At 38.5% G+C, this 25,231-nt stretch overlaps 1 protein-coding gene across 3 annotated transcripts in view; it reads right to left on the bottom strand.

Annotated features, from left to right (window-relative positions):
• KLHL13 (kelch like family member 13) overlaps positions 1-25,231 on the bottom strand; it is a 77,001-nt gene that overhangs the window by 32,625 nt on the left and 19,145 nt on the right. Inside the window, exon 1 of one of the 3 annotated variants that reach the window (XM_058813957.1) lies at positions 1,515-1,663. The exons of the other annotated variants lie outside the window; for them this stretch is intronic. Within the exon in view, the coding sequence (XP_058669940.1) occupies positions 1,515-1,612 (98 nt within the window). The 5' untranslated portion in view covers positions 1,613-1,663. Of the gene's footprint in view, positions 1-1,514; positions 1,664-25,231 lie in introns of those variants that run through there. 3 annotated transcript variants of the gene reach the window in all.

Below are 25,231 nucleotides of genomic sequence, written 5' to 3'. Positions count from 1 at the left end.
GAGATAATCAGCCACACGATCCCCATCACAAAGGCTGGAGCATTCTCAGAGCTAAGATTAGCACTTTAAAGGCAACGCACAAAAGAAATGCTCCCTCTCAGCAGCAGAGACATCAGACTGGGCTAGTTCTGATTTTTCTTGCATTTAAGACCACTACAGTTTAAAAACAACAGCATAAGATAAAACACTGATGACACTGTATCCCTGAAATAGGTTCAAATGTCTCACAACTCTTATCATCTTGATACTTTCCTTATATTTAAATCATATTTTTTAACAACTCAGAATAGGTAGCAATTTATAGGAAACAGCTTCCCTTTTGGTAGCCTTAAGTATATTTGATGCTTCCCATAAAAACCCTGGAGCACATCCACACCTTGCCATAGATGAATTAATCTCAAAAGCAGAGGTTTTGTACAGGCAGGTTTGTTCCCTACCTTTCTGTTCCTGAGAACAATAGTGACCCTGCACATGGCGCTGCATCCTTTCAGCCCCACCATAACAATGCCACGCTCAGCAACAATTAAAAATACATTTAGAGGACCTGTGCACCTCTCTCTTAGAGCTTGTACCTACTGTAGCTGTAGCAAAAGCCTATCTGTAAGCAGACAATACAAGCTTAAAAGTACTAATATCATAGGTATTAGGCTGGAATTCTATTGGAAAGTAGTAGCCTTTACAGCAATTTCCAGATAGAAAAGTCACCTACACTGCTACCTGGGCATTTTAAAGCAACTCTTCCTCCTTTTGGAAGAGCTGCTTCCTTAAATAAAGGCAGAAGGAATTCAGTACCCTGAGCTTAGTTTCATTTCAGAGAAAGAAAAAAAGCCACCTGTATATGCTAACACAGAACTCACAGCAACAAAAGGTGAACAAAAGCTGCATCAGGATTTGGCAAGACAAAGGCACATTGTGAAGCTACTTTATACTGACAACCTGTATAACTACATAAGTATTCAGATATGAATTATTCAAATTTATTTTATAAGCTTTTATTGTAACTTTTTATGAAGACATTCAATTTGTATTAAGGCTAAGACTTTAAAGAATAAAACAAGACCAAAGCAGGATGATTTCACCTCTACAAGAACTCACACGAACAAAAGTGCAATACAATACAGCAGGTGATTTCAAGCTCAATTTCCAAATGAAATAGTCAGGAGAAGAAAATGTTCACATATACACTATATAGAAAGCCTGCCAGCCTCAAAGCTTGTAATTTCAAGATCAGCTCTACAAATTAACACCACCACAAACTTTTCAAATGAACATACACAGTATCATTATGAATAGAGCTTAATCTGCACAATTTCTCTACGTTTCAACAAAAAGGGAAAGACTTGACACGACATCCATCATGAAACATCCAGGATAAAATCGGGAGGGGGGGTCTACATAGCAAACAAGCTAAAATTCTGAGTGCCAATGTCATTTAATATGTATCAGGGTATTTTGCCACAGGGTAGTCTCACAAAAAGAATTCCCACCTTATTATCCTCATTTCTCTCACTTACATGTATGCTGGAGAAAGTGGCGATGACCTGGATGTTTTAAGCACAGGAACTGGGAATTTCCAGATAGCAGGAGAGCTCGTTTTCCATTTCAATGGCATGTTGTCACCACGGTACTACAATAACAGTAAACAGCGTTTCCATAACAGACTACCAACTAGGACTTCCATTCCACACACTACTGACACAGCAGTAGCTGCTGCTAAGAACAAGGAAATGATTCTGCCAATGCCCTTAAACCGATGCTTCCAATCTGTAAAACAGGGCTGTAAGGCATCTCCTTTTAAATCCTGCTGTCCCCTAAAGCAATATGATGATTCTATCCTTCTAACTCAACAATAGTGCCACCTCGTTAGGGAAGCACTGACTGCAGTATACGTTAAGAAAAAAAAGAAAAGACTGCACTCTGCACACCAGCATAATGCAGCTTTATTTAATAAAAGCAGCTAATTTTTAAAGTACTGTTTCTGATGCTATTGTTCTACTTAACAGGGACACTGCAGCACTGTGCTATATTCTCTTCCTATTAACCTCATTTCTGACCAATGGAAGCAGAAAAAAAAATGGGTTTCATATGAAAATGAAACAACATACCTACTCAGAATACACTTGTCATCCTCTGAACATTCTTCTTTTGAGCTGCAACAATACAAATGGGATATAAATCTCAGCATAGCCTTAGGCCACGGCTAATAGAGATCAGTGACTAAATTCAGCAGCCTGTTTTCCTCCTGTGCAATCTCTGACCAAACAATACAAGAATGCCATTGTGGAAAAAGCCCATTGCAAAAATCAGTCCTTCTAATCCATAGCTAGGAAGACAAAATAAAGCAGAAATCGCTGCAGGTTTCTGCATGCTCTTCTAATACCTTCTGCTTCAGGATGCTCTCATTTTCCTATTCTCATTTCCAAGGAGGAAGAGCAAAATCTCATGCATTTTACAACATGATATGGGAACACAAATATCACTCTGTCTTCTGCAGTAGAGAAGCAGAGACTAGCAGGCTGTTAATAGCAGTCTTTGTAGGAACGCTATCAACAATCTAATTCTCAACGCCCCCCAGCAGCTCCCAAATTGCCTCCAGAGCTGACGAAGCAGATGGGGCCACGCCGGTCCCCAGCAGGGACAGCTCCGCAGCCCAGGGCTCTGCCTGGTGACCTCCCGGGGCTGACGACAGCAGGCAGCAGGGAAGGAAAGCTATTAAAAAGGGACTGGGGAATTTAACAGCATCTTATGCAGAAGCAGAGCATGTTTCTAGGGAAGAGAAGGCAGAGATTCTGCTATACTGATTACCTTACAGGGAAAAAAATACATCACCTCGAATGTAATCGCCCAAGCAGACCAAATCAACATTAAGATATTTAGTCTGCAGATTTCAGAATAGTCTCTGTGCAGCATGACAATTTTTCTATTCATCAGGACAGCTTAATCCTCTCATTAAAAAGCCAACACCCTGTCACGCTACTTAGCAATAAAGAATTGAACCAGGAGCTATTTCTATAAATGTCTATAAATTTATTCATTCTAGTGACATTTAACAACACTCTGATAGGGTTCTGTAATGGTGAAACATTTTAAGTTTCACTGTTACAAAGTGTTTTTCACAATGTAAATTCAATTTGGGGATGAAATCACCAGGGAATAATTGCTGCTCCTGATCATCATTATTGAAAATAGTTTTGGGCAAGCTGTTACCAAATCCAAAGGCAAGGAAATAAAACAACACAGGACAACCTCACTTAAAACCAGATGCACCCTTTGGACAAACAATTGAGGGCCTCTTACCCACTTCTCTGAAGTTCTAAATTATAAATGAGCAGCATTAACCCAGGCAACTAATTTCACAGGAACTGGGATCCTGAAGAGACACCACTGGGTATGACAATAGTGTTTATATGGTGTGACTATTAAGAAACAAAGCCCTGCAAAAACATCAATGCAGTTTTATCACAGTCATACTTTTAGCAAAAGAATTCAAGTATTTACATGCCAACAGGCAGGCCTGGCTATACACTTGGTCAATACTGTGTCCAGTCTCACAAACACACACAACACCAGACAACTACATCGTGCCAGCTCTGCACTCAAAGTCTAGAAATCAGGTTGAAAGATGTTAGATAGCAGCTTTTATAATCACAAAGTAAAATAAAAATCGTTAATTTGCATTCACACACTCAGCTTTGCTTTTGCATTCACCATTATACAGAAAGTGTTTTAAAATACAGAAAGCAAACACAGTTACTCCCTTCCTCCCACTGAGTGCAGCCAACTGGTAACTGCTTGTAAAGCCTCTGCCTCCACTGCTCCACCACCCTCAAGGAGATCTTCACATGTTTTATTTATTAAGAGCAGCATGACTAATTTAAAAAAAAGAATGAGGTTAAAGACAATCAATGGACCCCTTTTTCAGAAGTAACTCCTGAAATACTCTTTTGATCAGTAAAATAAAATCCAACTCAAGCCATAAAGTCATTCCCAAGCATTGACTGACATTGAAGTCAATCCAGACAGGCACAGAAATCAGAGTTACTTGTCACTTTTGACCCCAACAAGATCATTCACCCTAGAGGGCAACATGAGTCCTCAAATAACTGCTCTCCTTTGCGTCCCACTTACTTTTCCACTTACTCTACAAACAACATAAATAAAATCTTAGCAGAAAAAACAAATAAACAATTATTTTAAAGTACAGGAAATCCAAGCACTACCAACCAAATCCCCTCCCAAAGTCCAGCATAAACTACACCATCTAAGAGCCCATGTACAAAATCCAGAATTTAAGAAAGCAGCAGTTGCAGGTACACTAAAAATAGGGAAATACTTGTCACTTGCTTAAGAACAACCATGTGAGAAATGAATCACCTATCCACACATAAGGGGGAAAAAAATAAATCAAATCCCATTTTATTCCTGACAGTCACAGATTGGTTGCATATTCACAAGGAAAATACTATTATTATGTATTTTATGCTTTGCATCAACTATTCCTAAGTCAACAGAACATCTCAGTATATAATTCTGATATTTTAATTAAGACTTCAAAATAACATTTTAGCTGCACATTTAAATATATGGGAAAAGTAATCTGATCTCCTGGAGTGTGTTATACCACTGAATACACATTTTTCTGTTCTCATATTACATAAATTTGCCACTCATCCTCAAATGAAGGATTCTGAGGGCCAAAAGCAGCATTACACCTCTGTGCAGAATACTCCTTGCTGAGAAAATATTTCCCAGTGAAGTGCTCTGAAAACATATCAACTTGGCACACAAATTGAAGATGTGCTTTAAATTTAAAACTCCTAAGAGCTGAAAATCCCATGATAACTGCACAGATTAAATGTAATTTTGGGACCATTCGAAGGGCCTTTCTGTAATTTTCCACAAGCATGTTCACATTCAAAATTAAAAGCATCTACTTGAATATAACTTGCTTGAAGTTACATTCTACTTATTATCCAAGTCTGCCACACATCCTTAATTCTCTGTACAAAAGATGAGAAAGTGTTTGGGGTTTAAGCAACTATTTCCATTTTCATTTTTCCAAAGCTGCACTGAGCACAGACAAGTAACTGAGAGAGTATCATGAATTTCTGCACAAAACTCAGCCATAAAGGAAAGGAACAGGTGGCATAAGAAGAATAAAAGTAAATAATGGCACCAAAGGCAAGATCCCAAGGTGACACTTTACAGAGCTGAGACATTAGGAGAGGCCAGAAGCTCCTGGCTGGGGCTGAACAGCAGTGCAGCTCTGATCCCACAGGGAGAAGACTGAAAAGTGCTTGTGATTAGAGAGGAAAGCATTTCCTCACCCTCTCCCTCCATCCCTGCACCTACATCCTGCTTCACTATTGACCAACAAGCAAAACTGGGCCCCAAATGAGAAGAGCAGGCACAGAGCATCACTCAGCAAGCACATGACCAAATCACACACAGAGTTCCCCTGCCAGGGCACTGATCACAGCATCTTTTCTTCTGAAAGCTCTCCCTGGTTTTCAGAGCAAGAACACAGCTAAAAACCACATCCCTTGTGACTCTCCTCCTTTTCTGGGGATATCCTCTTCCTTCCTTTGAATGCTAAGCTGCTGCCTCGTTGTGTCACACACAGCAACTGTCAACACATTGTCCTCTTACAGCCCACTGTGTTCACAGTTTTGGGGCATCTGTGCATCCAACAAAACTTTAAAACCATCTCTGCATTTCCCATAAGACTTCCCTTCACAGTTGTTCAAAAAGAAGAAAAAAGCACAGGCAGAAATCTGTAGCAGAGCCCAGGCAATAGAAAACCGTCCTAGTCTGAAAGTATTTATTCTGAGCCTTTGAATGCCACCTGAATTTTTGTATGAAAACCAAGCAGAATAAAAGTCAAATTCTAGAGATGTTGCTGGATTTTCATAAGTTTACACAAATAATAAGTTTAGCCTTTTTTCCTCAGTTCTCTAACTGTTAAAAACAAAACTGAAAAAAATACTTGCTCAGTCAAGTGATTTGCTGTGGTTAAAAAATTGCTGTTCCACTTTAACAGGCTATTTACCTGTCTCCTTTTATTCATCTCTTAGGTGTCAGAGGAGCTGAAAGCACTAGGTGAAAAGTAGGGTTATGCTACATCACAACTTTCTCAAGTCTTCCAAACCCTTCCTAGCATGACCTGAAAAGTCTTCTCACTTCCAGAACCTCAGGCTTCCTAAGCTTTCCAGAAAGAAAACCAGCCAAAGCTACAGTGACAGTGTGATGTACATCTCCCATTTTCAGCTAGAAATGTAGACAACAGAAAAGTCTTAATATTTGTGTCATAAACTATTTCCTACTGATAGAGTGTTTATGTAAGAGAAGATGCCACACTCAGCAACAAGAAAAATACTTTAAAATGGTACTGGTTAGACCAGTAAACATATTCCAACTTCTGAGATTCTTTTCCCCCACACCTGTGTTCTAAAAATTCATCAATACAAAAGCATGTTTCCATTTTAAAATGCATATTTGTTATGTGATAAAATCCCTGGTTTATAATATTAGCAGCAGCAGAGCTCACTCCAAACTGAAGGCAGAAAATCAGTTTCACATAGGGAAAAATTGTTCTCATTTTTTCTATATCTTCAGACCACCAGCCTGCTGAGCTGATGCATCCTACACCACATAAGAGTATTTTGATGCAGAAAAAAACAAAGCAGAATCCCCAAAATCCAGCAAAATATTCCCAAAGGCATGGAGCTCAAATGCAGTAATCATTTCAATATCCAAATCATTTCAGCAATATAAATATGGCTGCAAAGGCACGATCTAGAAACTGAAGAGGAACAAATAAGGATGTGTAACATTTCTCTACAGGTTCCCAAAAATCTGTGTGATAATTTAATGGGCTTCCTTACTCAGCTCTTTCCACTTCACATGGGTGCTTCTCATGCCTCTACCTCTGGCTTTTCAGTCTATTAAACTGCAGCTGTTCCAATTACTGGAAGAGAATAATTAAAAGATGGTGTTGACAGTACTGCCCTATACATGAGTCAGTTAATTAATACAATTTCTTTCACCATATATCTCAAAACATTCATACCAAAATTGATAGGAAGGGAAAACAAATCTTTGCCTAAGGAGGAATCCAAAGGAAACCACTGCAGTCACATCTGCAGTCCTCTCACAGCAGCACTGAAACATCCCCCAAATAATGAAGTACAGAAGAAGATTGGCAATATGCACCTGGCAATGCGTTTACTGACATGGCAACATTTCTAGAAACATCAAAAGTCTTACAAAGAAATCTTACTAAACCTTACAAAGAAACAGTCTTTGAATTAATTTTTTTTAAATTTCATTTAAAAATTAGCTTTAAAACTGCTAAAGAAAGTTCTGACAATAACGCTTGTACTTTGACTTGCTACCTGCTATACTGTCTCAATTTTTTTTTTCCACAATTGGGATAAAAAGGCCCTCAGACATCAGATATAAATTACAGCAGCTTTCAGAAGCAGTTGTACTGTAGACATCAAGGTGCATGTGATGGATAATAAATGGATCCATCCATAATCTCATCTCATAAATGGATCAGAGATGCTTACAAAGTAGTTACTACCAAATAAATTTAATTCTTTTAAACTGGGATGACTGCTCATGGAACAAGGAGCAATCATAAAGAAGTGAGATAAACTGGGTTTGCAGCCAACCCCTCCTGCTGTCAAAATGCTGTAAGTAGTGCAGGTTCCTGTCTCTATGGCAATATGTGGGGCCCTTTCTCAAATAGGAAAAAAAAATCCCCAAATCTTTAAATATTAAGTTAAGCAGTCAGGGCATCTCCTATGTGTTTAACAAGAAGTCCTGCAGTTTTCTATCCCCTCACTCAGCATTTTTTCCTGTATAAATGAAGAAATTGCTGCAGTAATATTTTAGGATGCATCAATTCAGTGAAAATTATTATACATAAATATACATATGCATACTATATATATGGGATTGTTTATATAGCATGTGTGTGCATATATATATATATATATATATACATACACAGACACGATATATAGACATATATTATTTATATACATATTTGACAAATACACATTAGCCTGCATCTGACACAGCCACTTCCCCTTCCCTTCCACACACCTCAGATAGGAGAGATTCAAATTCTCATTTTTTTTTCAGACTATCAAAGTTCTTCAGCAAACCCAAGATGCTGAGAAGGAATCATGTTGAGAAATTAGTTTCTCCATTTCACACATTCTTCAAATGTCCATAACCCCGGTCTTTGCATCATTCATAAATGAAAAAAAAAATCTTATAGTCCAAGTTTGAAATGTCTGAAATTATTCAGCAACAGCAAACATTCAAAAAAACTCATGCCATTTCCTATAAGGTCACAATCCACTATTTTTAAAACTATTTAAGTAAAATAATTTTGTTCAAATCTTAAGTCAGGTTCCCAAAAACTTGCAGGAAAAGGAAGACAAGAAATGCAGAAATTCAGTCCCTGTAATTCACATTTTAAATATTTGGAAGCATTCAGTTATTAAAATATTAAAGCCTATCTCAGGTATATTTGGTAACTATACAAAGTTTCAGAAATATTTCTAATATTCTGAAATGTGCGTTTCTTACAATGAAAGTGGGTTTTATTTTATGCCACTTATAGATGTCTTGCATTTTCTTGTGTGTATTCTTGAAGAGAGATTTTTTTAAATTGAGGTAAGATTTGTCAAGATGCACTGTTAACTTAATTACAAGACACAGGTTATAATATTTAAAAAAAACCAGCTTTACTTGGGTAAACTACTGTTATGTAAAATTTATTAGGTAAAATAAGGTCTTGAAACACTTAGTAGGAGGTAAAACCAAAGTGAGCTAATGAAGGTTTCCAATTTTTGATCTAAGTCCTTGTACTCTACTGACAGCACACCACTAAGAAGAAATGCTCTTGAATTAGCACCAATTTATTCAGAGAAGTTGGCTCATCTTCCCCAGGTGATTATATTTGATAAACCAACACAGAAAACTGAATGCACAGTCACAGCACCAGACTGACCCTGCTGAAGATAATTGTCTGAAGCAACAATTATTTTTATTAGGTCAAACTGTGAACTACAAAGAATTTATTTCTAAACAACTTCTCCACAGCTGTTATAGTCTGCTGGCTGCTCAATTTATTTCAGTAAAGTATGCCTAAACACATTTACACATCAGACTCAAATGCTGCAAATATATTAAACAATTTAGTAATGGAACAGAAGCCAGGACTGAGCACCAGCCATGAACAACTTCAGTATTTCCTGCACCACAGACAGCGAACTGCAAACTGCAGGTGGCATGTGTTGGGTAATGTTTTTTGGAAATATTCTTAGAGTGGAAGTTTGTGGGTTTTTTCTTTCATTCTTGCATTATTTATGTATTTATGTGGAATCTGTTAGTCCTCTTGCATTCTCTAAATCCTACCATCTTTATCCACTGGAGTGTGTTTTTGTGGTCCTGCACACCCACAGAAAGTATCCCTGAGGAAAAGAGAAGAACAGGTGTGGGTAGGCAAGAACAGAGCCTTGATCACTGCTCTTTGTGTGCTTCTGTAAGGACTCAGTTTCATTAAAAGCCAAAAATTCAAACTTTTCCTGAACAGAGGAATTCCCACTGCACTGTCACCTCTGATGTCCCCACTGTGGACACTCCTGACACCACCAAGGACAGAATCGCTCAGGAAGACTGACAGAGAATTGAAGAGGTTTCAAGAAAGATGCTGATGCTTCAAGTGCAGGTTGTCAGAAATCACCGTGCACAGCCTGGGAGCCATAAAAACTGCAGCATGCATCTTCCAGGATGCCATGGCCACTGCACTGCAGCTGGCTGGATCCCTTCAAGAAGCCACAAAAGGTGCAATCAATTCAATTACCTGCCTTCAGATACTCTGAAGAACATTAGATACAAATTTTTACTGAATAGCAGTTTGGTCTTAAAGTTCAGCTTGCCTTCACACAGGAACATGTGAAAGTCTTAGCAGCAAAAAGTTCAATTTCAAATTTGTCACCAATGTTAATTGTTTATGGCTAGTGTTAATTTCTCACATTCAGTGAGAGAAAAAATAGTGTAACTTCTCTACACTAGAAAAGGAGTTTCAGAACCACAGATAATTTCAAATAAATGCCATGTGAACAGGTGAAATTAGTACCAAAACCAGAACAGCTCACAGGCAGTGTGGGAAAAAGAGAGTTTTGTACTAAATTTTCATTGTACAATCAATGAGTGTATGACACAGAATTAGCCCCATCCTAGGGGTCATCAACATTTAAAAAACACTTGCAACTTTCAAAATGCATACCTTGCTTACATTTAGATTTTTCCAGAAGACAAAAAAACATGATCACAAAAACAATTCTTCATATGAACTTGTTCCATTTCTCTGAAATGCACCACTATGTTCTACTTCTAAATCACTAAATGTCAAAACTCCTGTGTAATAAATCATAGACAGAAAATTACAAACTGCTTTCATCTTTAGCAGCTCTGAGAACATACATTTAAGGAAAATTCCATCTTTCCTAGGCAAAGTTTTGAAAAATGCCAGTTACTTGTTTCAAATATATTATGGTGGGCAAACATACAAGCCATTAAATCATTTCCAAAAACAGATTTAAAGTTTTAAAATATTCATTTAGCAGACTGGAAGAACTCTGCAATTGCAATACCCCTATTTAGTGGCAATCTGGATAATTTAGGATCAAATGAGGACACGCTGCTTTGCATAAAATAATTGTACATAGCAAGAAAAGTACAAGCTGATTTTAGAAAGGCCCATGGAAGAATGGCAATCTTACTTGTATTTTTAAAAGCTATGAACTATTTAAATTAAATACTTCAAAGTCTTATGATTATAAACCTTTTTTTTTCATAAAACTTCAGACATCTGACTCCTATTCAAAAGTGCAGTGCAGTGCTTTCACCGATGTCCATGTAGCAGTTTCCACAGGTCATTTTACCAGCACTTCACACATTCCTGACAGTTTCCTACATCTTTATTGAGAAATGTGACCACATCCCTGTACTTAGCAAAGCCTCCTTCAGAAACACAGAACAGAAAATAAATCAGTGAAGCTCAGAGGAGGAGAAGACTGCAGAGAGGTGGGTGGGAGGCTCAGCCCAGTGAAAGCCACCACCAGCACAGCTGCACCACTTCATCCCACCCACATCATATGGTCAGGAAAAAAAGGGTCTAAATTCTGCAAATAACTCCAGGCTCCTATGCAAAACAGTCACATCCTTCTCATCTGTGCTGCTCTAGTGAATCACAGCAGGCTCAGGAGAGATCACATTGGAGGGAAAAAAAAAAATCAATAGAAGTGCATGGTGTAGAGGTCCTTGGGGTGAAATAGCATTGCACAGCTGTGATGCATGAAGACAGTGCAAGAGTCAGCTAAACCAAGAAATGTCTGTATTTCAGCACCTTCTGCAGCTGCAGTAGTGTACTTTTCTACAGCTGAAGATATCTTTTTGAAGCATACATAGAGAACACCAAGCAACCACGATAACTTTGAGCTGGGACAAGCCCTTCACTGAAATAGTTTTAAGTAAGGCAGTTGTAATTCGGGCCTTTGTCTGCCAGAGGGAGCTGCAGGAAAGTGAAAAATCCCATGCATCTCATTCCTTCAAAAATTTCAGGGTTGTCCTAGATTAAGGGTTGTTCTACAATTAAGGATTCTGACAAAAAGGGGGCTTATTGTAAAATTCACCCCAGCTGTGTCTGCACAGGGCACCCCTGCACTGACCCCACTACCAAAACCCTGCCCAGCGCCCTCACTCTGGGAGTGAGTCTCTCTACAACTCTGAATGGAAACAATATCTCCATTTAAAGTTTGTTTAATTACTTTTTAATTAACACCATAGTGGAGATGACTGCTCCAGAGACAGACAAACAAGGAAAGCATCAAATGAGATGGTATCTAACACCATCTTACACCAGCTTGTCAATAAATGCAGGGCAGCACTGCACAAATACCAAGCTTCCAGTTAGAACAAGACACATTATCTTAAAATAGATTATCATTAAAAGGCTCATTGTTTTGGGGTTTTTTTGCACTCTTCACATACTGCTTCTAACACCTAATGGTGGTACACCTAAAAATCTGCCTGTGGTTAGAGGTGCTACCACACAAAACTATCATTTATATGTTACCATACCAATAACTTTTTTTTATAGCACTTGCTTAAAAGCTTAAAATAAACAGGAATTGGTCTCATTTCACAAATTGATAAAGCAAGCTATTCAAACAATGTGCTCATGGAAACTGGGATTCTGTAAAACAGTTCAGGGAAGAATTTCACTACACACATACTGGATAGCACCTTTCTTCCCCCCTGCATTTTCAGGTAAACTACTTCCACCTTCAAAAACTTGACCAATAAAAACCTGTACACAAGGGTTTCCCAATTTGAAAAAAAAAAAAAAAAAAAAAAAAAAAGCAGATGGGTATACCTTTAAATAAATCTTTTAAATGCTAAGGTCTAAGCTGATGCAGCTATCCTTAGACCAAAATTTCACCAACTTTAAAATCAGTGCAATAGCACTGTGTGCTTTTCTTGCAATCAGAATGCTTTTAGGAAAACCAGTCGTGCCACCTTCTGGAATTCATAAGAACTACACACCAAATATTTTAATACATTCCCATTTTAAATGGGAAAAAAAACCCAGTACAAACAGAAAACTCACTTTATCTACGAAAACAATGAAAAATACTACTTTTTTTATGCTTTAGTTGAGCTATGCAACATCATAGCTAGGACTAGCTAGATTGGACTAGTTTGTACCCAGCCTTGAAGTCCTAAGGCTGTGAGATGGATTTGATGGTCCTTAGGGGTCACTTCCAAATGAGGACATTTGGTGACACCTGCTGACAAACACAGCACCCTTCCCACATTTCACCTGGTCTGAGACATGAGTTATTCTGCTCTTTGTCCCATCTTACCAGCTGCAGCAAAGAACTGGGAAAGGCAGAGAGTAAAAAGGATGAGAAAACCTGTGGAATGCCTTCTGTACAAGACTTAGCATGGAAAATAGAGAGGAAAGAAGAAATACATTCAGAGTATATAGTGTCACAAAAAGCATGGGAAATGTGGGGTCCTGATTCACCTGCTCTCCAACACAATAAAGAAAAAGCTTTACATGAAACTAGCAGATGTTTGGTATGGAAAGAAAATGAAACAGAGGAAATGTCTTCAAGAAACATACTGCAGCTATCCCACCAGCAGCAGCTCTTCAATAACTGTTTATTACAACACAGATTCACTGAGGCAAAGTGAGAAAAACAGTTCAAAACAGAAGTGGTTGTACCTAGTGCCCCATAGGTGACTCCAGCACTCACATACAAGGCCAGCTATCAAACTTCTCCACCTTACCTCCCACTACCAAAGCATCCCTAATTCTGCAGGGGAACACACACATGATTATGTAAAAACAACTGTAAATCCCCTTCCTCCGATATTACACCTGGATCTATGCAATTAACTCTATACTGGTAAAAAACACAAGGGAAGATGAGTTTAAGCTATGACTTCAAGATATTTTTGATCATTTTCAATCTATGCCTTCAATGCAAAACTGTTTCTAGATGTCAAATTCCCACCAACAGGTTCTGGAGCAGAAAAGGCTTCAGTGAAGAAAGAATGAAGGCACAGAATTAGGTATGAAATAACATTAACAAATAAGGCGAACAACTGACTCCAAAGTGTGTCAACTGCTACCTCACAACCCCTCCAAGACAAACATTTAGTGATTTTCCCATCTTAGACAATCTCTGACACAGCAAGTAGGTATTTCTGACTGCAATTTTCTGCTGTAACTGGGAACTACAAAATTTACCTATATGAATTTAAAATAGAATTTGGAAGTTTGGTGTAGGAACCAAACCCAAGACCATGCTAAGTCACTGTACCAACAGCAGAAACAAGGTAAGACAGCTGAAACACAAGGACATCTATTTGCATGCTGACAAACTTCTGTAAACCTCTGCATATTCTTTCAGCCATGTTTACTCAGCTCTCTGCAGTATGTGTCCCATGGTATAATCATTTTCTGCATCTCTAAACAAAGCAAAACTTATATTAATCAAAGCTTTGCTTTGACATGTTCTTCCTAGTGCAGGATATTTTACTCCTTCTGAAGTTTGGCATTTTCATTTTCTGGAGATGCTGAAATTACAATTTTGCCCACACAAGACAGAATGATAATACACAGGAGGGTATACAACACCATGAGAAATACAAAACATGATTTTCATCATAAGCACCACCATAAATCATGCTGCAAATAATATCTTACTTGCCTGAAAGATTTTACAAGAACCTCTGAGATAACTAAATAAGAGCAGAGTTGCCCAATACTTCAGGAGAATCATGAGAGACACTCAGACCAGGCAGGATGTGACTGCAACCCCCTGAACAAAGTCTTGCTGCATATTGCACAAAGTGTTGCCAGGAAAATGCAATGCCATAATCCCACATAACTAACTGTTAAAATACTTTTTTTTAAAAAAACCATGCACTAACCTCAGCCATGTATGAGCTTCTCCTGCCTCTCTGTGTATCTACAGATATTTAGAACTGGAACTGAGTAGATTCCTGCAATTTACTAAAGCACTTCTTCACTCACTTGGAACAATGATTCTAAATTTCAAACCCTGAATATACTGAATATTGAAAGCAGCATTGGTGTCTAGAGATCCAAAGGCAATCTCAAAGGAGCTCAGTACTTTCATAACAGTAAAATCCTTGAGAGCTGAAGCTTTGAAGGCCTTTGAACAGCCCATACTGAAAACATGAAAAGAAGGGAAGATTAATTCTGGGGACACGTGGGAAATCTCTGCTGAGACAAACATACATTACTGCAAAAGCACAGGATACAGTGGTCAGATTAGGAAGGGAGGAAGGCAGGAAGGGAGAGTAGTAAACCAGATATTTATTCAGTAGGGTCAGTACTGAATTCAAAGCAAAATGCAGTTGGTAGCTTAAGATAAGATGAACATTTGCCACAAGAGTTTCTGTAAACACTGAAATCAAAACTGTTCAGTGAATAATAAACCTCTGCAGGGAAACCAAGAGTTACAGCAACTATGAACCCGGGAGTTTTACATAAACACTGCTACAGAAGACTGTTCTTTCTTTAGTGCTTCTCATCAGATTTCTGTGAACTTGTGTTCTGGCTCATATCCTGAATCAAGCAACAACATGCACAAACATACCTTCTTCTGTTTGAGTCTTTCACTAAAGTAGAAACATAAGCAAACTACTGACACCTTGCTGTCCAAAAAGCAGCTGCTGGGGAGAAGTTTCTAAAACATGACAAAGTTTTGCTGGATCTTGAAATAAATGTCCATTCAAGGACATTTTTTTTTGCTGTGGGAAAGGGGATGTGCAGATGGCACTAATCAAAGACCGATTTATTTAAAAGAAAAGGCCTATTTGAAGACTACCAAGTATTTTAAATAATTACATTCAATAAATAGTTAAGAAGATTTTCAGTCATTCTATCAGGCACCTGTGTGTAAATAACTAAATACAGGATTTGTAGATAAGCAGCCTATTTAAAATTGTCTTTTATCAACACCCTAGAACAACTCACAAGGCCCAGTGTGACTAAGTTTTTACTTCAGGGCTCTAATCTGATGAAAGTCTACAAAATCCAAAGGGCAAAACTAAAATTAACTAAAATTATTGAGCCTTAGCCTTCTGCTGTTGAATGTACAAATTCTTTTTCACAGCAAATTCCAGCAATGTGATTCAGTTCATTTACCCTGCTCCCGAGTTCTGCATCAGTGTCTAACCCAGTTCACTGGCTGGAGAACAAGGCCATTGCTGTTCTCCAGAGCTGCTCATTACTCCTGCAGCATGAGCAGCAGAGGGATGGCTGCTCCCACTGCACAGTCAGCCAGCAGCATCACATAATTACTCCTCATAGCCCAAGCCTCTGCCACACCCCAGTGCAGAGCAGCAATGAAAAGGATTTCCTGCTGCCAATGACAGACCAGGGATGTCCTGGCCAGGGCCCTGAGCAAAGCCCAACACAGACAACTTGTACTTTGCTGGATGGGCCAAGCTCTAATTATCTGAAAACAGAACTGAGCAGAGTCACATTGGTGCTCTAATTACCGGGAGACAGAACAAGAGAGGAGAAAACCTGGCTGTGGGAGCACAGAGGAACCCAGACAAAGGCAAAGATGCTGCTCCAGCCAGGAGAGAGCAGCTTGACAAAGCCTGCAAACTCCTCTGCTGCAGCTCTGGTGTTCTGCTGCACTCCCACATTGCTCTGACTCACTCCAGGCACAACAATTTCAGCAACAGCAAACAGGGCTTTGCTCCTTGTCCAGCTGGGCTTCCAGGGACTTGCTGACTTGTTGATACATGACCTCTGTGCTCTTTGGGACAACAGAAGCAAAATGAGATTTAACACATTCTCCTTAAATTAAGTTCCCTCCTGGATCCTTTGTTGATCCACCTCCACCTACCTGGCTGTCAGCTTAGATTCAGCCACCCTGTAACAGGTGAGCTGGAGCAGAAGAATGAAAGCAGAATTCAGGAATTTGGAACAGGGTGGCTGCATGCTGGAAATGTTTGGAATCCAGCATGATGGAGCTGGATGTGAAAACATAGCTTGGGAAAATGGAAGGAGATTAGCAAGATGCTCAAGTTTCAGCAATGCCATAGGAAGGTCAGGCATAAATACACACAGAATATTGTGACAAGGCAGAAGAGCAGTAGTTATAGCTGGAGGTTTTCTGAGACAGACATGGACATTTAAACAGTGCACTGTTATGTTCCATTGTTAAATTTGCCATTATCTGCAGGAATCATACTGATGTCTGGATTTCAGAGTGTTTATTTATGGGATGGAAGTCACCAGGCTGTAGAACACACTGTTTTAAAAACTGAGCTGTTTCCCTGAACAGCCTTCACTGGTCCTGCAGGATACCTGTATAATACCTCTGAAGATAAAAAAACTTAGTAGTTGCTTCAACTTTCATTCTCCAGGACTGAACATTAATGCAAATATAACCCAACACTTCTCATTATTACAAGATGTCCTTAACAACATTAGCAAGCTTAAGGTGCAGCTCATTAAAACAGATCAGTTTCAGATGCAAAACCGATCTCCCCATACAACAAGCACAAGCAAGACTGTTTTTCCAGCAGAGTCTCCACCACTGTGTGATTATTTTCCAAGATATGACTGATTTTGCATCCAAGTGAACTGCAACCTGAATCAGAGACATCCCAGATGTCCAATGACAATGGAATAATGGGAAATGTATTACCAAGCTGCACACAGGAATATACACGGGCAGAACATCTCTAGCATAAAAAAAGAGTAGAAAGACTAATTTTTGAAACAACAGGAGTAATTTTTGAATGTTTTGTACATTATCAATTTCAGAACTATGCCAGTCTGTACCCAAAAGTGATACACACAGTTTAAATATAAGGTCACAATCAATAAATTACATGCAAACAAACAAATATCATAGTCTCTCTCAAAGGGACAATGCCATACACACTATGGGAGTAGATTATTTTAGATTTAGGACTTTAAAGCACCTTATCATAAGCACAAAGTTGCTTTGGCTAAAGCCCTTCTTTTTAACTTGATGCATTCAAATAAACAGCAAACAGAGCAGGGAAACAATTACTCATAACTTACAACCACCACTCATCAGGAGAACAACTAAAACCAGCAGACACCCACCCACCCAAGAGACTGAAGACAGAGAGAAGAAACAAAAGGGAAAGTGACATTCAGCATGAGATTACACCACACTGCTAACAGGTGCCATCAGATGGAGAACTTTCCAAAGTCAGCTTTCCAGAAAAAACCTGCTTACAGTATGCTGAACATCCTACAAGCCAGCCAGACCTTCCAAGCAGTCAGGGCAGCTTGCAAGCTCACCTGTCCCAGGAAAAGCAGCAGCTGACCTCCTTTGAATGAAATATGAACTATTTTAGATCCACACCTCTCTGCCTCCCACATGAAGTTCAAGTTGCAAACAGTTCCTGTGCAAAAGGCACTGGCTCACAAACCACACACTAAAGCTGCCTTTGGACAGATGGCAGGACCCACAGAATGTCTGGAGGAAACTGAACTGCATTTAACCCAGAAACATACCCAAACCAAAACCCAGCTTCTAAATATGAAAGAGAAGGTTTCTGCTTTGAACCACTGTTCTTTCTTCATGAAAAAAAGAAAAAAACAGGAATACACTTGTGTCATGTTTCAATAAATTCATTAAGCCTGGATGTTAATTTCTAGTCACAGAAGAGGAACTTGGGCGTTTTTATCAAATATTCCATCACAAAGAAAACATTACTTTTACCTAGCCAATCTTGAAAACAATTACAGATACTTTCTTTTAATGCAAGTTAACACTAAAGCTGCAAGTATTCACCCTACCAATTCCTAGGTCATTTTAGTGGTTGGTTGAAAATAAAGATTATTTGGAGAGCTAAAAGCATTGACAGGAGAAAAACTTTTTACTGAAGGGGTTGATTCTTCCACTGAGATTAAGAAACCTTTACCCCTTAACAAGCATAAACACTGTCACACACACCATAGTGAGACCAGATGTAACAAATCCAGTGTTACCAATAAATATGGTAAGAAGTTTGTCATTCCCTTAAAAAATCCACTGAATTTTTTTCTAGTTCTTTATCTTCTAATTTTAATTCTTACACAAATATATTAAAAAAGGCTTCACATCACAATGCCAACATTCACATTTTGAATGGCAATGGACTTCTAAAGTATTCAAGTGCATATGCCTGGGAACAAAGGACAAAATCATGAACCTAGTGAGGACTGAAAGCACTTAAAACATCACTGCTATGAACACAGAGATGTGTTCATCTGCTAAATAAAATGAAGTACAAAAGAGTAACTTGAAGGAAATAGGACTGAGTAGGTACTGGTTGGGATTACTAGACTGGAAGTTTGCAGAGATGGAGAGAACACATACATAAGAACTCTGGTCTAAGGAAAGCTTTTATAACTTTTTTTCTTCAGAGTTTCACAGAATTATTCATTAAAGAGCCATTTTCCACACTAAGCAGAAACGTGACTGACCAAAACACTGCTAAGGGGTTGTGTGCACTCGGAGTGCAAGTCTGAAAAGTGAAACTTGAGACTGAATATGCTCAAATCACCATAAATGCATCCAGCAGACAAAAGGCACTTGTGTGCCTCTTTTGGGGGAGAAAAAAAAAGCCAGAAAATATATTGGTTCTAATCCAAGATCAAACCTATAAGGAAAATCCCCCCGGAAGCAGCGAGCAGCATACCAATGAGTTTGGTCATTCTTCAAGGCTGATTCAGCTGCTGCCAAAACATAACTTTAGTAATTTCAACTCTTGTCCTATGAATTATCTATTTAGACTGAGACAAAAGTACACTAAATCAGTCAATGAAACTACAGAATCTATTAAGATTTCTTCACTCCAAACTTGCTAAAAGAAGGTTGCCTAATGTCAATGCATGCCTTGGAACAGAAATAATTGAGCATTTATTCTTAAGATGAATGCTCAAAACAGTTTTATTAATCTAGTTAAATGAAAGGTTTAAAATGCCATTAGCAATCCAAAGGAAAAAAGTGGAAGTCTTAAATGGCATTAACAGAAAATCCCAGTCATGAATGATGCCTCTTGCTGCAGCAATAGTTTCAATCACCTTTAAAGGAAAATAAATCCCACCAACATACTGAAACACTCAAAGCCAGGCTGTTACATTTCATACAGTGGTGAGGAAAGGCACATGATGGATCCCTGTCACTTTCTCAGATAAACACTAAATCAAAAGTATCATTCCTGACAGGATGTCAGGATGTAAAGATCCTTTACAAAGTAGTGTCAGAAACTGTTGTGCCAGCAGCACATTTCATCATAAACTTATGACCCCTAATCTTACCTTTTCCATGTAAGTATGATGTTCCTATTCAATTACAAAATGCATGAAAACTAATAAAGTTGTTTATATTTGAGCATGCAGCTCAAAAATTGCATACAAAAACATACTTCACTACAAAAATATTTATTTGTCTTGTTTCTTTGAAAGATTGAACCCAGTTATCCCAGCATAAATTAACCACATCAGTCAAACTACCATTATGGGTGTGCAAAGTACAGCACAAGATAATAGAAACAATGCTATAGCTTCTATGTTCATATTATAAAGGAACAATTATGTTTTAAGTGAAGATTTCATTTCTAGAAAGAACACTGAAATAAGGTTGCTGGAATTTCTGTTGGGTTAAGGCAATCAATTCTGCGTTAAATGACTGCTGAAGATCTGTGGAGTCCAGCTCCTGTTTACGATAAGAAATTAGGACTTGTGGTTTCAAAAAAGCATCAAAGAAAGCCACAAAACAGAGGAGACATTCTAAACATAGAATCACAGCAAATCACAACTTTCCAATACCTAAAATGTAAAGATGGGAACTGTTCCCTTCACAAGGATACACTTGTCTAATTTTTCCATCAAAAATCTCTCTTGAAAACATGTTAAGAACCAAATTATTATCCAATTAAAATCAATATTAATTCATTTTTGTCACCACAAAGCATTCCAGACATTGAAAATATTCTGTATTACAAAAAAGGGGAAAAAACCTACTGAACTTTACTCATTTTTCTCTTTGCCAACAAAGCATCAACAATTGAAATTCAAAAGCTGAACCAGGTTTTCAGACATTTTAATATTATAAAGCCTTGGGTGGAAGTGACAGTGTTTATATCAAAATAATCTTCTCATTTCTTCTCTTCTGCCCACATGCTACCTCGAGTTTTGGGCAGACCTTTATTTATGCCTTTTATCTTGCCTGCAGCAGTACATCACTGGGGACGTGCAGTTTTGCCTGACTGGTAATTTGTGTGCTGGGAGCACTAAAGAAAGAGGGTTTTGTTTGCAGGATCCTGTCCCTTGGCATGAAAGTGAAGACATAGGAAATATGAAGGGTGCTGTTTCTCATTCAGAACAGCAAGGGCCTTAAATAAATGCAGTTATATTGCAAAATTATTTTTACCAATTTATATCATCAATTAGGAGAAGACATCTTCTAGAAGTGTATGCTGCAGGTATAAAGAGTTACTGGCAAATAGACAACCATTTTTGAAAACTTCTTCTACAATATCTTCAAGATGCAGCCTTTTCTGCCTTGTTATCTAGTCAGGTAAAATCCATCTTTCACAAAATTAAATTGTTCTGGCTTCTGACAAGCCCCACATTTCCTAATCCTTGAAACTACTCAAGTGTCTTCCTGCCTTGTCTCTTCAGCCACATTAATTTACTACAGCACATCCATCCACAACTTCTGCTTCTCTCACTACATCCAGCATGAAAAACTGCTTTTTGATGCCCTACAGGGCTCAGCTTTGCTGGTTTTGCAGCAATTTTTCCTCTCAATTAGATCAACCTTTGGCAATGCAGCCAACAAACACTTCTGTGCTCTCTTCCATGGGACCCCTAACACACAAAAGCACCAGAAAAGAAGAAGCAACAATAATTTCTCCTTCAAAACACCAAGCTGGCAATGGCACTCAGCAGTCAGAGTGATGATATATGGCAGCTATCACTTCTTAGATGTAGATTTTGCACAGATCCCAGACAATCCACAAGCTCTTACAGCAAGAATTGGGAGCTCCAGTTTGGCACAGCACAGGCACAGCTTTACAAGTGCAATTAAGCAGCAATTGTTAAGGTAACATTTTGCATCTTGCAATCCCAAAAACTTGGTAATTTCTGATCAAAATCCACCAAAACTAACCATGAAGAGGGGTGCAAGCTGACTGCAGAGCACTCTGCTAGCACAGCAACAGCAGAGATTCAGCCTTCCCATCAGAGGATATTCTGATGCAGCTGCAAACACCCACATGCAACATCTGTTGAGTCAGCTGCTTTAGGAGCAAGGGTTAAAGAGGGCATCAGACAACATTTCAAAAAATACTCCCCATGGATTTTTCTCTTTAACTGAAAATACTATGACATTGTTCTTTATTAGAAGAAGAAGAAAAAATATCAACAACTATTCAGATTGGCTCCTTGAAGCAAAAGCAATTTTTAGTAAGTTGTGCAAAACTGTCCAAAGACTAAATTTTAAGGAAGCTTTGTTAACAAAAAAAACCCAACACACTTTGTATTGCACTGAAGAGTTCATCAAAATTCAGCTGTAGGCAAAGTCAGCATGTGTTGGATCAGTTCAGACTTCCTGAAATGCCATTTACAAGCAGTGAATTTCAGGTAAGCCACATACACTAAAAAGGAAGTGAGACTAATGGAACAGGATTCACTACAATGAACTCCATAATACAAAACCATATTTAAAATCACTGCAAGTAATTCTTGTTTTATGTAAACCATTCTACTGCAAAATTAGCTTGTACAGCACACAGAACACTGCTAAAGCAGCATAAACACCTGGCTTGTGAAAAATACACCCTGGCAAGCAGGAGGCAACTCAGCAAAGGACACATCACCAATGTGCAGAGAGTAAAGCTCCAAAAGATCTGTTGCTTTGCCTACACCATCCTAAAACACTTGCCAAAACAGCTCAGGACACCTGTACCAAATCAGAATACAAACTGCTTTACTGCACAGCCAGTGCAACCTTTAATAAGACATTGTACAGCAGCAAAATAAACCTCTTGTGCTGTTACTCTGAGAAAGGAAAACCCTTCTACAGCCTTAATTAAATCTAATCTATAATCTCAAAACCATTGAGCAATTTCAATCCCCGCATAACATTTGCAGGAACACAACTGTGCTTCTGTGCTCCCAAGCTGCACAGGATTATTTCACTGCCTAAGTACACTGGCATCTTGGCTCTCAAGTCAATCCCTGTCTTGGCAGATAGGGGCTAATTCCTACATTGAGCTCCAAGAGGGACAAATCTGACAACACCAGAGTCATTGTAAAATTTCAGCACAAACAGGGTTGCATTTTACAGAGATTTAGGACAAAGCATAGCTGGAACATATTTTACAGAAATTTTGATCCACTATCTCATGTCTGCCACAAGTCATCTGAGACCCCTCCTCTCTTTGTACATCACTTCTAAAGATTATCTGCTCCAAATGAGCTTTTCTGTCCACTTCCATGGCCTAGAAGATGACACTGCTTCCACCCTCTGCCCTGTATCTAAAGGAACGGCTCAGCCTGCTGCAGCCTCAGACAGAGCAGGGTCAGAAACTCTTCCCACCAACACCTACCCTCAAATAGGGCAGGCACAGAAACCCCCATTCCTACAGGCAGCACATGAGCTCAGTCAGGGCTCCCTGCAAGGACAGCCCTAAACCACTGCACTGAACAGAAAGCAGCAGAAAACAGAATTTTTACAATGCTGAGGTATGTATATTAAAATAGTGTTTTAAATGAAAAATTCTTCTGAATTTAAAGTCTGATGATCAACTTTTTCATGCCTGGATTTGCAAAATGAACCAAATTTAAACTCACATATCTATGTCGTAATTAATCAAATTATTATTAGTTGGCCCAAAAGCATCTAATTAATTTATAAGTGCTCTTAAAATGTGAACTTGGAGATTTCCCATCTCTTCAGTATTTCAGATGAAAGGACTTTCATCTGCACTTTCCAACCCTCATAAAGCATTTCCCTGATATAAGTCACCTGTGGCTACAACTTATTAAAGCTCATTCATCATCACCTACACTTAATAAACCCACAGTGATGAAATAAACTCTGCTGACAAAAGGTTGATTAGATAAGCATTGCATGTAAGAAAAAAACTGTACAGAAGAAATCCAGCAAAGTGGATTTGGTTGTGAATTCTCTCTACAAAGACAACAGGACCATGACATTTGGATCCCACTTTTCCTCACTACCAAGTGAAAAAAATCCTGCTATGAAACCAGCTGCTGACTGTCAATTATTTTAAGAGCATAAAGCTTTATGTGGTTACAGAGAGGAAAGGCCAACAGAACACATTAGTCAAACCATTCGTGAGGAAACTGAATAGTTTGGATACAGCATGTCCCTTCAGTGCCCAGCTTGTCCCATACAGTCCCTGCTCTACTCACTACCAAGGGCACAGCTCAGGCACCTTCTACTATTGCCCAAACTAGACTCACTCAGACATAGGCAGGAGTCGAGCAGAACAAGGCACCCTCATTCAGCCTGTCCAGAAATAATCAGCATTGGGAATCCTGTGCATCTCTGCATTTTGGTTGAACTCCATGTTAAATATGATCCACTTAAGAATTCCCACTCAAAATTTGATATTTCTTAAGTTTATTAATTTAAAAATCAATATTACATAGAAAATGAAAAAGCTTTTATTGGACATTTGTTCTTCATTAGCTAAGTTACATTTTAACTTAATGGACTAAGTTGCAGTGTATATTTCAAGTCCTTTAAAACCTTTGAGCATTCAAAAGGTGAAATGTTCTTCAATTTTTCACAAGAAATTCCTTATATCAAGTACACAGTAATAACCACAAAAAGAACAATGGCAACAGGAAAAAAACAATTTCCGCTATATAGTCCACAATACTTCTCAAGATATTACAGCATAAAGGTTAAAGCTAAGGTTATGATCATGCAGAACTGGCAAAGGAACCAGTTCCTTCAGCTCCCTCCTGCACCAAAAATTAAATTAAATTCTCAACTTATCCCATTATATTTTACACAGATTCACCCTTGCAATAGTGCCATAAGACCTAACGGAACTGTCCACAAAGATATTACCTGTTACTGCAGCTACTAATGCTGACACAGAGGAATATTAATGCAGGGAAATCCCAAAACACTCTTCATGGTGGTGCCATTGGCTGTGAGCCTCATCCACTCAAGCATCAGAGCACAGCCTGACCCAGCCCAGTGCTGAAGACCATGAAAAGCTGACTGCTGTGCAACTGAAAGGTCCTTAAAAGCAACCACCTGTACAAATTAAATGCTAGCCCCACAAAATAACTGCTGCCTATTTCACAGAAACTCTTTTCTGAAAATATAGTCAATATCTGTAAATAAGCCCCAGGAAAAATTTATGTATTATCAAATTACTGTAGCATCACCATAAGAATACTTCAAGGTATAAAGACTGATACTTGAAACAGTTCCAATTTTATTAAACATATAATATTAAAGAGACCATTATTTTTAAAAATAATGAAGTAATGAAGAATATTGCATATTATCATTGCTACTCAGCCAACTGCAGCTAAAACTTCACAGACTTTGTCCACAAGAGATCTCAACAG

Source organism: Ammospiza caudacuta, chromosome 14 (assembly GCF_027887145.1).
Source record: "Ammospiza caudacuta isolate bAmmCau1 chromosome 14, bAmmCau1.pri, whole genome shotgun sequence".
NCBI lineage: Eukaryota > Metazoa > Chordata > Aves > Passeriformes > Passerellidae > Ammospiza > Ammospiza caudacuta.
Note: the sequence above shows the minus strand (reverse complement) of the source record. Positions and strands in the feature narration are given on the sequence as shown.